The sequence below is a fragment of the Lineus longissimus genome, chromosome 3 (assembly GCF_910592395.1).
Source record: "Lineus longissimus chromosome 3, tnLinLong1.2, whole genome shotgun sequence".
Taxonomy (NCBI): domain Eukaryota; kingdom Metazoa; phylum Nemertea; class Pilidiophora; order Heteronemertea; family Lineidae; genus Lineus; species Lineus longissimus.
This window is the reverse complement of record NC_088310.1, coordinates 23223969-23240301: the sequence shown is the minus strand read 5'-3', so window position 1 is coordinate 23240301 and position 16333 is coordinate 23223969. Positions and strand designations below refer to the sequence as shown.

General features: G+C 43.7%; 1 protein-coding gene across 1 annotated transcript; it reads left to right on the top strand.

The window, feature by feature from the left end:
* The first annotated feature begins 4236 nt into the window (after positions 1 to 4236).
* Positions 4237 to 11069, top strand: LOC135484859 (uncharacterized). Its single transcript, XM_064766553.1, has 3 exons — positions 4237 to 5548; positions 10624 to 10675; positions 11027 to 11069. Exons 1-3 carry the CDS (start codon positions 4237 to 4239, stop codon positions 11067 to 11069), a joined length of 1407 nt encoding a protein of 468 aa, XP_064622623.1.
* The last annotated feature ends 5264 nt before the right edge of the window (positions 11070 to 16333 follow it).

Below are 16333 nucleotides of genomic sequence, written 5' to 3'. Positions count from 1 at the left end.
CTGGGTGCCATTACACTAGACAAACAGCACCCAGCTTCTTTTTGCCTGGCTTACGGATCATAGGGACGAGGACGTTTCTTGCAATCTCGTGTTATCGCGCCGTGGTACTTGTGGCATTAGCAGTGCGAGAAATAAAAAAGAACAGATAAACAGAAAAAAACGCGTTTAGGCCTATAGGTCTTTGAAAGCACATTTCGGATGATTAATTCAGAAAAGATATGTAGGAGGGATATATTCAGAGAATGAAAAATTGTGTGATGACAAAATGAATGGATTTGCTGCTTATTTTTCTTGACAATCAGTCGATATGGCTGCGTCGGTATGCTACCACGGCGCGAGATAAAACGAGATTGCAAGAAACGTCCTCGTCCCTCAGATCCGTAAGCCAGGCAAAAAGAAGCTGGGTGCTGTTTGTCTACAGGTTACCAGGCCATTTATATTATCGATCTCTAAAATTTAAAGACAGATGCCACACAACAATTTTGATATTCTGACGCCGTTAGGAATTCTTACTTAAATTGGCCAAAACATCAATTATTGTGTGTGTCTGAAATCTTCAATTAGTCCAGTCCAGTCCAGTGAGTTATATGATTCTCATTCTTCAAATTATTTGCAAACAAATATAGATTTTTGACGGCTTTCAATTCATGTTCTGTTCAGAATATTTTCCAGTGACGGAACTGTCCTCACGTCTTTGCATGCTCCCTTTTTGTGGAATCGTTTGCGCTTACGCTGGTAAAATTGCTTTAAATACTTCATCAATATCTCGGAGAGCTTAGTCAAAACCATGGTCATTTTAGTCATAAATGTTGATCATCGAGAATATGGAGCTACATCTTATAAAGACCGTGTTGCATGGAGTGGAATAGCATTTCAAGTGTCGGTACCACTGTGGACCTGTGGATTCGTTGTGCATCCGGAGACTGAGTAAAAGTGATAAGCATGCTCTCCAATGCATCCCAAACACTGTTTGGATTCTTATTGTTACTGGCCGTGGCATTCTTTTTCATAATGTCACGTAGTTTGTTTATTTCAGAAGCAGTATATAGGAGAGCCGAGGCAGAACAGTTACGACATGTATTGTATTTTTCGTCCAAAAGGGCAGTGCCAATGTCGACAGCATACCGACCCGGTGGGCGCAAAGACGACCGTGCGGAGTTTCCTGGCGGAATGACACCCTGCGAGCAGGAGCTTGCCCTTCACATTCTCACCCTTTTTGATAGCGAAATGGCCGTTCAGAATATCTCCTGGTTCCTCTACAGCGGTACATTGCTCGGCAGCTGGCGTCACCATGGTATCATACCATGGGATGATGACGTAGACGTTTTTGTCAACCAATCACATATGGAGAAGCTGAGCAAGACATTGAACAATTAATTAGCTCCTTATTTCATTACAGTCGAGTATGCTAGTCGAGTTAAACTCTTCTCAAAGTATTCAAAAAAGACTAGGATCAGGTCAGGTTAGCTACCTGCCACTGGTAACATGTAAGCCAGTGCCACCTGTCTCAGGTGGGTGACTAGTCACCCAGGGCGGATGTGCTCATCTAGAGCCAACGGCCATCTAGTTCTCCACCAGCATAGCCTAGTGGAAACTAGACACCCAAGCGACTAGACACACAAGTGACTAGTCACCTTGGGCAGTGGAGAAAGTTCTCCGGGGGAGACTGGCCTCCTTAGCCTTGGCCGGCAACTAGTCTAGGAGATGGAAAACTCTGATATAAAACCCGGGCAGATGCCGCTCGATCAGCCTTGGCCGGTAAGGCATCTATGAGAAGGAACACTCCAAAAAACCAACCCGGGGAGATGTCACTCGTTAGCCTTGGCAGGCAAGAATCTAAGCGGACAGGTGGAGCCCGAGTGCCCTGACAGGCAGTCCACCTAAGGGTAGAGGAACCCCATACAAAGCCTAACCACCGAAGACGGAGAACACCAGCCGACACGGCGTGGGAGAAATCGGGTGTCCACGCGTAGCAGATGATAACCATGCTACAAACCTTAGATCGATGTGGTGTCGTCATTATGGGTAAACGCCAGGTAACGACGATGCCGGGCCTCCAGCCTCGAGGGGGCCCACCACGAGCTACTGGCACCTCTGTACCTATCAATGTGACTGGGGGAGGGCGGAGTAAAGCTACTAGTCACAAGATGAAAATTATGCAATGGAATGCAGAAGGAGTAGGACGTAAGAAAACCGAACTCCAACACTTCCTCAAGGCCCACGAAGTCGATGTATGCTGCATCCAAGAAATGCATCTCAACAGTGCGCACCGGTTCTCTATCAGAGGATATGAATCCTACAGACATGACAGAGAAAATCGCCCAAAGGGAGGGGTGCTTACACTTGTGAGAAACAACATCGCGTCAGCAGAAACCAGAAGATCAGGAACAGCAGAAACCGATTCGCTGACTGTAAGTCTAATCCTACCAAAGGATAACTTTACAGTATGTAATCTTTACTCACCAACTGACAAAGCAATGCTGAACGACATATCACCAGACTCAGAGGACTGGATCACTGTCGGAGACTCCAACAACCACTCACCAAGTTGGGGATACCAGGACCTAGAATCAAAGGGTGAGGAGGTAGAACAGTGGATAACAGACAACCAGTTGGTCCTCATAAACCAGCCAGACGATGAACCGACCTTCTACTCAAAAGCCTGGAGATCGACTAGCAGCCCTGACCTAGCCATAGCGACAGACAATATACAGAAAATCACCCAAAGGGTGATCATAGGCAAACCATAGGCAAACAAGCAAAGCAGGAAGACCAGTATCTGCCCCCAAGCTGGAACTACAAGAAGGCCAACTGGCCTCTCTTCAAAACACTGACCAACAGGACAACACAGTCTCTCATACTCTCAAAGCGAAACGTTGACAGAAATGCAGCTGTCTTTAACTCCGCCGTACTTGAAGCAGCAAAGCTTTCAATACCACGAGGGAGACGTAAGGACCACAAGCCGTATTGGAGTACTGCTCTGGACAACCTAGACAAGCAACTGTGTGAAGCAAGAGAGATAATGGAGAATCACCCATCAGACCAAAATGTCGCCAAACATAACCAAGCTAAAGCACTTTTCAACCGGGAAAAGTTGCAGCAAATGCGCACTAGCTGGAGTGAGAAAACTGCTTCCCTAAACATGGAGAAAGACTCACAAAAACTTTGGCAACTAACCAAAACTCTGAATGATGACAACTGGAAAAGAGCCAAAATCACTCTACAAACTGAGCGAGGCCTAGTGACTGGTAAAGCAGCTGCAAACGCCCTCGCTCACAGCTATCAACAGGAGGGTGAAACCAAAGTCACCAGGGAGAGCACAAAAGAGGTGTGAGAGAAAATGGAAGAAATCAAAGGGAAAACAACATCTAAGCCAGACGCATGCATGACTGAATCCATTTCCCTCCAAGAACTGGAATCAGCCCTAGGAAAACTAAAGATGAAGAAAGCCCGAGGCCCTGATGAGATTACCAATGATATGCTAAAAAACCTCGGATCCGGAGCCAAGAACGTACTCCTCCAGATATTCAATCACAGCTGGAAGACTGGTCGAGTACCAACCAAGTGGAAAGAGGCCAACTTCACTCCTATACACAAGAAAGGCAAAGACAAGAAAAGCCCGAAGAGCTACAGACCTATAAGCCTACTTAGTTGTGTCGGCAAGCTGATGGAGCGAATCGTCAACAAAAGACTTATTTGGTATCTAGAGAGCAAATCACTCCTTTAACCACACCCAGTCTGGATACAGGCAACACAGAAGCACTGAAGACCAGCTCGCCTACCTAGCACAAGACATCGAAAATGCCTTCCAGGAGAAGAAACACGTCATTGCTGTCTTCTTCGATCTTTCGAAGGCTTTTGACAAGGTCTGGAAAGAAGGGCTTCTCCTGAAGTTACTCGAGATAGGAATCAAAGGGAAAATGCACAACTGGCTACGAAACTTCCTTCACAACCGCAGCGCAAGAGTGAAAATTGATGGTACCACCAGCAACCTCGTGAATTTGAGAGTTGGCGTTCCACAAGGAGGAGGTATCTCACCCACCCTCTTTTTGGTGTACATCGATACCATCACAGCACCCTTTGAAGAACACATTGGCAACACACTCCATGCAGACGACCTTGCAGCTTGGACTGCCTGCCGATATGTATCAACAGCCATCAAGAGATCTCAGACCATGGTAAACCAAGTGGAACTCTGGGCGAAAAAAGTGGTTCGTTGATGTCAACATTGCTATGATGGCCAGCATCCTTTTCTCATTATCAACGAAGAAGGAAGAAATCAACCTTCACATGGGAACACAACCAATACCCCAAGTGGAATCAACTGTCTTCCTAGGAGGAACCATAGACAAGCGCCTAACATGGAACCCACACATCCAAGCAATCCAGGAAAAGGCTATCAAGAAATTATCACTGATGAAAAAGCTGGCAGGAACGACTTGGGGAGCCACGACCAAAATCCTCAGACAAGTATATATAGGGGCAGTAAGACCAATCATGGAGTACGCCTCTGCCACATGGGTAACTGCATCTGACACAACCAAAGCAAAGCTGGACAAAGTGCAAAATATGGGCCTTAGAATCATCCTTGGAGGAATGCGAAGCACACCAATTAGGGACATGGAGAAAACAGCTGCCATTCAACCCCTAGAGTTAAGAAGAGAATACAAGACTCTGACACAGGGAGAAAAAAGTAATCGGTTGAAGACCCATCGTCTACACCACGTGCTCCGAAAAGAACCGATGACGAGGCTGAAACGCAAGAGCATCAACACCATCACGAAGGCCCTGCAAAAGGAACACCAGGACATACTGGAAAGCGAACCTGATCTATGCAAAGACCTCACAATCTCCAACTGGTCAAGGGAACGTAATCGTCCAGAGATAGAGCTCCATGTTCCAAGCCTCGAGCAAAAAGGATCCCAGACACCAGAAGTCCAGAAGGCACTCACCCTCGAGATGATAGACAGAAAGTATCCCCATAGTACCTGGACACATGTCTATACAGATGGCTCATCTCAGAATGCAGTTAGCAATGGAGGAAGTGGTGTTTTTATCAAACTTCAAGATAGAAGCTCCCACTCCATATCCGTACCATCCGGCATTCTCTGCTCAAACTACAGAGCTGAGATGCAAGCCCTAACCTCAGCCACTGACTATCTGATCACCACCCAAGAAGATGTAGGAGACAATCTCGTCTTGCTGACCGACTCTCTGTCCGCATTACAGGCCCTTATGGCTGCAACATCAGACCAACTGACGGAGAATCTACTGAAGAACCTAAGTAGTCTTCTTCAAGACAGAAGAGTAGTCCTCCAATGGATAGCAGCTCACGTAGGAGTACCAGGAAATGAACGGGAAGATCAATTGGCGAAGGAAGGTAGCAAGCAGCACCAAACAGAAACCAGAATGACCTACCGGGAATCAAAAACATTACTCAAGACGAAGCTGAAAAACCAATGGAGAGACGACACTGATGGGTACCAGCCATGGAAAGACAGCATCCACCAACTTGACAGTAATGGCCAAGACTCCATCTATCGACTCCGTACAGGGCACTGCAAACTCCACCGGCACCTGAAGAGACTTGGGCTCCATCCAACTGCTTCCTGCGAATGTGGACTCGGCGACCAAACGCCAAGGCACATTCTGCAGGACTGTCCCTTGATGAAAAGAAGACAGAAATTTTGGCCGGAGCCATTGTCACTGAAGACTAATGCCCGCCATACACTATCCCATTTTATAGTATAGCAAATGCTATACCATTTTATTGGACCGTGTATGTCGGGAAACTTTGTCGAATTTTTTTAGTATAGCAAGAAATACACGAATAGGTTCTGTCCTATTTTTCTTGTACAATTAAATGCTATACAATAAAATCATACGGTGTATGTCGGGATAGCATTATTATTGTACAATTAACCCTGCATGCTTTTGGCGCGACGAGCATCGCGTGTCTATCGGGTCTACTTCATACGTGAATTTGTGGGTTTGGCCTGCGCCGGGCTGTCCGCGTGGTTCATTGCTCGAAATAAATCAAGGTTAGATAGCGCGATGTGCACGCAATTGTACTACGTGCGTTGCGGATGATGTCATCTACTCATGTCCGATTTCACAGCGATCAGGGCGACCAGGCAAACGATCAATGCGACCCGTGCGACCGTGCGACGCATCGCTATGAAGTATAAACCAGCCTTATTAACCATGGAGGTATTATTAATAATACCTCCCTGATGTAACGAAACCCTTTATATCTGGATGCGTTCATTATCTTCGCCTCCTCCTCGTCGTCCGTTTCTTCTTGCGTCAAGAAACTCCCACGGCCAACAGTACAACGGCTGCAGAAGCCGCCGAAGCCAGTTTTGATAGTACTGGTGGCATTCTGTTGTCACGAATGGCAAAGCTAGAAGTGCGAGGGCCTATATAGGCCATAAGAACAATACACTGAACAAGACATGACACTTGACATTAAAATCATTTGATGTTACTAGCCAATAAAAGGTCAATCCTACATTAAATTATAACCCCGCCATACACGATCCCATTTTTGATGTTAGGTAATATTTGCTATGAAATAATTAGGATGGTGTACGGCGGGGTAGCAAATATTTGCATCCAATTAAATTGGACGAAAAATGGTATAGCATTTGCTATACTATAAAATGGGATCGTGTATGGCGGGCATAAGCTATGGGGAACAGCCGAAGACCTGCAACAAACAGCCGATTTTGTCGCGGCGCACGACTTGAGGTTATAATGGTTATGAAAATCTGAACGCAGAAGAAGAAGAAGACTAATAGGTTTCGTTGGAAATGGCCATTTTTGGATATACAATTCTACACTGGGAATTCGACGCATATTTGGGACACGGCAAGCACATCGTCTCATTTAAAGTACAAACAAACTGATATTTCCCCCTCCACAAGCGTCCTTTTATGGGATACTGGTTCCCAGCTCCACACGATGCCGTAGCGATGTTCAAAATCAACTACGGTGCAACGTTAAATTCGTGTTTTACATCTTGGAGGTATAATCACAAAAGAGAACATGTTCAGAAACCGGTGAAGGTCAACTGCCGTTCACTAAAAGGTAGAGTTCCGTTCGTTCACAGGAAGTTAGTAAACAGGACTATGGTTGCGAAACTGAAGCTAGGCGAGCAGGTGATACACTCAATAGCTGTTCATGGCTTACTTCTAGAACTAGTGACAGATCATTCTGATCTAAGTATTAAGATAAATACACGTCAGACAAAGATCTGGTTGATATAACCACTGACGATAGAATATCATGACACTTATACAACTGAGTTCTTCACGGATCCTCTTCAGGCCCTCAGGGTTTGCAGCCGCGGTTTGTAAAACTACCTCACTGCCAATCTAATTGCATGCCCTTAGTCACGCCTCGATTTTACGATGTTTGTTGACCGTTTCTAGATTTCCTTCAGGACCACAAGCTTCTTGTCTTAAGGCGCTACTCGTATATGTAACCTAAATCCTGTGTTCACGTGCTACCAGCGGCTCGATAGTTCTCCTGTCTGATGCCCGCGACTTGGCCGCAGAAAACTGACTACAAAGTATCCAGGAACGATTTGTCGGAGACGCTCTAAATTTATAATTCTGTTATAACCGTGATATTAGCATCATGAACAGTTTAAGGTTTCAGTCTAATCAGCAGAGAAGGAAAAGATCGATGTATGATGAGTGTAATTTTACGAATTCAGAGCCAAACATAGTACCCAAAAATGGCGAACTATGCAACATGATATGCATGAAAGAGAAAGATCACCCGAAAAATCTGTTTTTCACAATTTCTGTTCAATTTTGCGGGCAAATTTGCTGAAACTGAATTGTTACTGGTGGCGAAATACCCATTATGTAACGAATCAAACCAGCATGGGTACTCCATAACGAAACATACAGTTGGTCAGGCAGCTTACCCGCAATCGATTCTCCAGCTGTGTACTAAGTTAGTTAAGATGATAGTGAAGTATTGACCAGTGTTTGGCTGTATGCTAACCCTCCTTAGAGAAAGACGAATAGCTTGCTGACTCATTATGTCTTCATTAACTCTACCATACTCACGGTCCGACTACTGAGACCGTCTTCTCGACCATTACGGATGATTTTACACATAGAAAGGACAATCAATCCTACACCCCACACGAAGATAGAGCTGCAACTACATGATTCAAGCGGTAAAAAGCTTGCCCACGTTCATTTCTGGTGGCTGTCGGGCCTTTCATCTCAGATATGTGTCGGAGTCGCATGCAAACAACGCGATTAACTCCCATGAGATGCCGTTAGTATACGGCTAACGCCAACCATCATTGATTACTCTTCCAGTACTAGGGACACGTTCTGCATAAATGTGGCTGACTCTTCTTTTATCCACATAGAAAGTCACACTGGCTTTAGAAGATGCAGATGCAAGTCTCTCTTATAAAGAAAGACACGTTTCCTTAGGAAATACATGTAATGATACATGTATATCAAAATCTAGGGACACAATCTGCACAACTGGTTCGTGCTTCTAACAACATATCGTGCGAAGTCTAATTGGTTTTGGAGACGAACTACAATGCCTCTTCCTTACCAAAAAGGACTAAGAGTTGCTAACTGCTGGTGAGATTTCCAAATAAATATATTTTGCCCGGTAATGCTTGTTCTAATGCATCCCACATCCTATTGCATGATCAAGATGTCATTGGAGCTGCCGAGTGGCGCTGTGGTTAGACACGTCACCTCTGTAGTCATTGGTTCAACTCCCATTCGCGGCATTACAGATCTCCCAATATCGTTACTAGAGCTAAAAATATCCTAGTTGATGCTCAGCTCAGTCTGAAAGCAGAAATTCATTAATCATTACCTTATAGAGGGTTACTGGTGATGTCATTGGTGAAGTCGTTCCGATAAAAACAAGTACCGACAGAGGGCAGTCAAACTTTAAGCTGGATCTACCGCTACTGACGGCTGAGAGTCGATGGTTTCTCGGAATTAGACAAAGCAAGAAGCGAGGGCTCTCATTATTAAGCCAGACAAAGTCACTGTACAATGTAGATGGCACTACGGGTATAGCCAAGTATCATTCTGCGAGCTAGACTACACTAGATGTACCAAATGAACAATAGAGAGGTTGCACACCTTTCTGACACACACTAGTTCTAATACGTTCTAAGAGTAGGAATTTTCAATTTTGCAGTTATGCTGCTCACCGATATGAAAAATAAGTTTAATAATTAATCTATTCCCAACTTCTATAGTTGAGTTTAATCATCACGACCTGCACATAGATTATGCTCTTCCTGATCCGTTCCCTTGCTGGACATCACATTAGGAACAATGTGTATTCTGAACGTGTAGCAGTGTATGCGAAATGATATGCACATGACGTTCCACAGTATTCATTTTTAAATTACTGACCTTTGCATGCTCTGTAGAATCGCTTTAATAATGCACTATATAGTCAGTGTAGATGTAAGACGTACGATACTTAAAAATCATTCGAAGTAGTTCATGCTTTTTTTGTGAAAGTAGCCTTCAGAGGAAGCCTTCGTTTGGCAAGGAGACGATTATATAATTCACTGACTGGTGTACTTTATAATGTTCTTGGTCGGCTTCGAAGGCTGTTTCTTTTTATCACTCCCTCGCTAGATTTATAGATAGAGTTAACCATGATTGCTAGTAGGCATGGCTGCAAAAATAACCTACGGCTATTGTCAGTCTCTCGTGCTTTGAATGCTGCGCTGGCAACTACTCCCTTGTTTCTCAAAACAGCTTAACATACCAGCCGGGGACAGCATTGGCAGCAACAGCCCGAAGCCTTTTGCTTTAAAGCATTTGGCAATGGAACCAGCAGCATAACTGCATCATCCCCACAGCCAACAATGGATTCGGTGTCTGCCCTGTAGCTGCACTTGTTCAACTGTCGCTTCCCTTGGAGGATTCTCTTTGTCAACTAGCAACAACCGCGTTCCTCGTTTTTTAACGAGCGATCTTCTTGGGGGAATCACATGCAAACTCGGCGAATAAAGCTCTGATTGCACCGCACTTACCTTTTCTCGGCGTCAACCGAACCTAACCATCATCAATACCCAGCCATCTACCTCCAACTGAGCTGGGTGAACGGCACCACTGACAGAAGCAGCTAGGAACCTACCAACATCACCCCTGAGCCCTCTGCCTGGCCTTTTACAGCCGCTTCCGCTGAGGCCATCACACTCGCGCTCGGTGTCTCCCAGCATCAGCAACAGCCACTTCCTCTTCGCCGCAGACTCTATCGATCGATATCAATAAGCGGAGCATCGGCTGTGCACCTGTTACCGCCCTATGACAGCTTCACAACATTTCATGACATTGCTTGCGACATCTGCTGTGATTATCTTGTCACTATTGAAGGCTGGCGTCTTGTCAGTCAATCAGGTGTTAAACACTGGTGGCGTCTGCTGTTGATCGGAACTTGATCATTGGCCTCTGCTTCAAGTCGCACCAGATCGGAACGCGATGGGCCTTTTCACGAGGATAACGCTAAATGATAACTCCGATTCTGGCAACGTTGTATCTAAAAGTCATGTGTGTTGTTTTGGATGACACTCGCCATGTATACAATTCTTCTCCTTTTTTTCAGCGTTCAACCTGCCTAAGTACTATAACCTCAGTCCTGTGGCGGAGATGAAGCGGTTTGTCGCCCGAAGGTCCGGCCGTGTTCCCCACAGCTTTTCTTCGACCTTCGTGTCCTTAGGCCAGAATCTATTTCGTAAATCCTGGTACAGGGGACAGTCCTGTAGGATGTGCGTTGGTGTTTGCACTGCTGTCTGGCATTGGCATTCTGCTGTGTCTCTTACTCCTATACGTTTAAGATGCCCACGCAGGCCACAGTGGCCTGTTCTTAGGCCATGTATACAATGAGAATCCATGTTGAAGTGAAAAATCGATTATTTCATTGCAAATGATTTCAACCTTGTCATAACTTTGTGCTTCAGGGCAATGAGACTCACTTATCACCTAAATATTTGACCCATTATTTTCAGTCGTGTCTTCATCTTCAGTAGCGCAGTCCATTCGGTAAAGTAAATGTGTGGTACCCCAGATACGGGAGGGGGCGCCGGCAGCATAGGCAAATACAAGGGGACATTTTTTATCAAGTTATCCTTGCAGCTCACTTTTTCCGGGAACGGAAAGGCGTTACCTTCAGAACCGGTGTTGCAGTCCAGAAGCCTTCTCATACTCGGAAATCGTGAGAAGTAGGCCTCGAACCCAATAATTAAAAGCTTGGAGAATCCGAAAATATTTGACCACTTGTTCCGTATTGGAGGTCAGGATCACAGTTTTAAAGCGTTTGTGCACAATGAAACCTGGGTTTAAACAGCCTGCAAAGTGTATTACTAAGTCTTGTATTGATTGAAATAATCAAAGTTGCATGCGCGACAGGTGTAGATTGTCACTAAAGCATCGATTTGGTGTTGATTTTAAACATACATCTGTACATCGTATGTACATCACTGAAAAAATCTTCCCTCATTTCTTCAAAGCTCTATAATAATGCATCAAACCAAATAAAAAGTCACTTTTTAGAAATAAAGCGTCCCTCTGTCTGATGTTTCATCATTGCGAAATGACATTTTAAGGAGTGAAATGATTAAAACACAACAAATCTTGTTTTCGTTTAATTTCCTCACTGTTTGTGCAGTGGGATTTGCCAGTTTTGCTGAAACTAACCAAAGGCATCCCTTAGGCATTGAGTTCGGCTGTTTACAATCAGCCTATCAAGAAAATAATATTTTACAAAAAGGCTACAGCATGATGCTAAGATATTAAATGTATCTCGAAAGTACTTAAACTTCTGTAGTTTTTAAATTGAATATGTGGATAATGGAAGGAACACTATAGGCGAATGTGTGCATGCAACTACATGTACAAATGTTGAACATGTTGCAAATTATATTTGAGACTTTACCTCACTACATTATTTCAAAGCCGATTGCAGTTTAGTGAAATCTCGAAGTTTCAGTCTGTCACAAGCTCCTCATTTTTCTCCGTTGGATGTGGTTCGATCTTATCAAGGACCCAAGGAATGGTTTCTGAGAGAAGTGATCTGCCCAAGATAACAGGAGATGACTGGGCATGGGTATCGGAGTCACGATGTTCGCGTTCCGAGTCTGAGACCTTAAACATAGCTCGGCTGACAACTGATGTATGCAGCGAAAGTCATCGATCACCAGAGGTCAGTATCTGCCATTGAGTGTTGATTTCCCAACACAATTTAAGCGAGGCAATTCTCCAGTTAATAAAATTAGAGGGGCGCTAACACAGATGTTGCATTGAAGGCACTTACCGAAACGTGGCCTTGAGTTGGGATCGGCTACGTATGTAGAGCACAATAGGAGACAACAAATTCTGGGCAATTTACAAAATAGTCGCTTCTACCAAAAGTCTGAATAATAACAGTAGCATTGCGTACATTGTATCTTTAAGTTAATGATAAGTATTATATCATTGTTCGTGGCTGTGGTTGCAACATTGTGTGTTTTTCATGCATCGATTAAAAAAAGAATGACATTCTAGGTCTATGGTTTCTATCTCTGATAACAAGCCATTGCCCTGGGGTAGATCTACCCTTCACCTGTGCTGAGGCAGATGAAGCCTATCTCGACTGTAGGCGCTAAGTGGCATAGCTTCAGAGTGGCTGTTAGGGGCAAGGTGATAATCTAATAAGAACTGGCTGACGATTCGACATTGCAAAGACAAAGGCTATAGAAGAATGCTGACATACCAGAGCAAACACTGATAAAGAGTGAGTATTGTTACAAAATATGCAGTGCATTCTAAGTACAGACGTTCTGCAACAAGATTACCAACCAGGTAGGACTCGAACAGGAATATTGAAAACAAATTAACGCTCAGTTAAAAAAAAATTAAACTATCGGTATCATCATTTTAATTCATAGAAACTACTTAATGTATTTTTCTCTATTAAGGAGGTCCTCTACTCTCTGGAAAGCAGCTTTACGGTAATCGAATACCATAGTTATTTCAAGTCATGTAAAGTTTTGATTTTCTAAGCGTAATGTGAGGAGACTGGAAAGGGATTGTTGTTTCTTGTTTCGAATGATGGAGATAGGGGTGTTGATAATGAAGGACTGCCTCCATGCCCGCATTTAGGCAGATAAGTGTATTGGTGAGGATATGCTTCTTGCCGCGGTGCAAGGCAGTCGACCTCTCTGTCCAGCCGCCATGCGGCCATAGTGGCGACCATATGCAGTAGATATTGTAATGGCCGAGGTTATAGGCGAATTGACATTATGATACTATCATTACCGACTTCATAAATTGTGTACAGTATCAGGAAGTAGCAGAGCGCAGAATGATTTGTCAAATGATAGCAACTGATAGATTGGCGTTCCATGCTGTCATTTAGCCCAGAGCTTCGGTTCTAAAAGAGACGTGATGTTCAGTTTTAGCGCAGGCGAACCCATTTTTTTGGAATCATCAGCATCCCGGTACAAAGGAAGCAGTTAATTCCTTAGGCCCTATAGTGATGAAAGCAACAGTTTAATCTCTGATGTCCCACATATATTCCGATTATCCTTCTTACGCCTATGACTAAGCAGCTAATTCCTGCACAACCTTTAGACATTATCTAGATTTGAATATTTGTGGGTCCTTGGCCAAGTTACCACTGGCTGCCAGAGAACTTTCCAGTAGCGGTTGTATAATGCTCGTATCTATTTATATATTCGAGCATAGCTGTAGCATGCATGCAGTTTCCATAAATTAGGCTCTCCAAAAATCAATATTGCGCTCATTTCATATTCGAGACAACCAGCGATTGAGGCTTCAGCGCTTTCTACTAGATATCACCGTGCCAGCAATACAGCATGGCATCCCATTCCTGGGCGTGTGTCCACCACAGTATCCAGTTTAGACTATGATCATTCTCTAGATATCCTTTATTTCTAACGATTGTAAACGACGGGCTATAAGGATCGCTTTTATGCTAACAAGCGTCATGGAATTCACGCATTAATAGGGCGGCGTATTTACAAGTCGACTCAACATGGCGGGCGAGTGTAGGCTTACTTCATGACGGCTCGGAGGGCTACGGGATGCTACTACGGGCATCACAATTAATCAGCACGGAAACAGTTGGGAATATAAGTCGGGTGAGTACAATCTGGGCTTCCTTTCTAGAACTCTCTCCTCGATTTCTCACATCAGCCATGATAGATACTAATCGTCTTCTCCTCAGCCATTATGATTCTCTGTTTATTCATGATTTTCAGTCCTCACGACATTACAGATCAACTAGCACATCCTGGTGAACAAATATTAATGATAGTTGTAATAGAAATCAGGAATTGGCTATTTTTGGTCTTTCTTTCTCCACTTCACCCATGTTCAACATTCGAACAGCTGATTTTTGAAACCGGTTAGCATTCGTCAGAGATCATGGTGGCTACCGAGTCCTCTCACTTCGTGAAGGCGATCGATTGTATATTTTGACATAATTTGCTTAGCCATCTACAAAATCGTTTGATATAGTCGGGTGTTTGGATATTTTCTACTAAAAATGCACCAGAATAAACACCAAATCAGCATATGTTGGATCACGTTGCTTTGGCTCGATGTAATGTTTGCTACAGCGGACGGTTGTGTCATTAGCTATTCCTCCCAGTCCCGCCCTTCACGCGACCCTGATTTCGAGTGATACCAGATCCAATAGTAAGAAACCTTAATTTCGGTCCATTATATTAAGTCATACCTCGAACAACATACGCTTGTAATTTTCATAAGAGCGTGCGAATCTCTTGCTACAGCTTGTTGGGAATCATGGTGCCATGATTGTCCCCGATGAAGTCACAGCTATGACGTCGCTCCTTCATTAGCTATGCGCGCTAGTTGTAACGCTTTAGCTTGCTGTGAGGTGTAGATAGATGCCGCCTTGCTTTCTGTTTGAACCTTTAGCTTTCACTTGGTAACAAGATACATTATCACCATTGGATTCAGTATAGTGCGACGGAGAAAAAAAAATCTGAATGATATTAGTTGAAATTAACATTATTCGAACGAGCCAATACCGCGGTTTGGATGAATTATTTATTAGAGTAGGAAATATAGGCAGTACAGTGTGGAAGCTCCTCTAGCGAGTCGGAGAGATAATCGTAGCGGGATAATGAACCAGGGGTGGGGGGGGGGGGGGGGGGGGGGGCGCTGGGCATGCCAACTGTAGCATGATATTTTTCGCGTTAGTACATACTCGACTGTGTATTAATCCCATTGCTTTGATAATGTAACATGTTGGACTTCATATGATATGGCATCCAATTGTAAATGAATGGGAGACCTGTTGAATATTTTTTTCAAGATTACTCAGCATAACAGAGATATTGAAGAAATTTCATGACATTTCAAGTAGAAGAGACATTAGGTTTTGTATCTGGCTTGAAACCCAACTACACGGAAGACTTCCCACTTCGAATCTTTCTAGAAAAACACTCAACAGGTCTGTCCAGGCGAAAGGTATTAGAATTTGGGAGTTGTCTTGAAATTTAAACAAATCCAATGAAAATGAGAGTAATTACACTCAAATTTAGTGATAAGGCTTGATATGATTTGAAAAGATAGATCATTGGGATTTCCAATGCCTTTATTACATTTCTAGGCGTTCTTTCGAAAATGCACATTTTGTGGTGACTTGGTTAGTGAAAATGGACTACGTGAGTTGAAAGATCCGGTGTTGAAGATATTCAAGACCCCGGAATGCGAGTCCCCGCAATATGTTTTTGGTACGGCTGACACTGTTAACTCAGACCATAACACATACTAAAGGAGCTTTTCATCTGGGAAATCAATTCCCGGGGCTACAATTTCTTTCACCGCGGGTTATCACTGTAACAGAGGTAACAAGTATTTCGGCATTTTTACTGGCATCCTGTGAATCGACGGGGTTGATAAATCTAACTGTAGTACGGCCAATGAAAAATGAATTGAACAGATTGATCCAAAATAGATGAATACCAATGTAAAATACTAAATTCGTATTTAAACCACTTTGTCGTGCAATCACTCAGCTGTTTATTCTCTCCAATCTGGCTTGTTCGATACGCGGATTCACTGCTCTATCAATGTTGATACAGTGGTATTAGAATATGTCTGATATGAAGCAGCTGTGTCCCATCGACACACACGGTGCTAATAATTTCATTAGATATCCTTGTCATATGAATGAAATATCATTAAATTGTTGGTTGAGGGTAAGATAGTATCTGAGATACCATTTGTTTTCTATTGCAGATAAGAAGTCGATCACTGTAAAGTTGCATTGAATTAAGTAGACG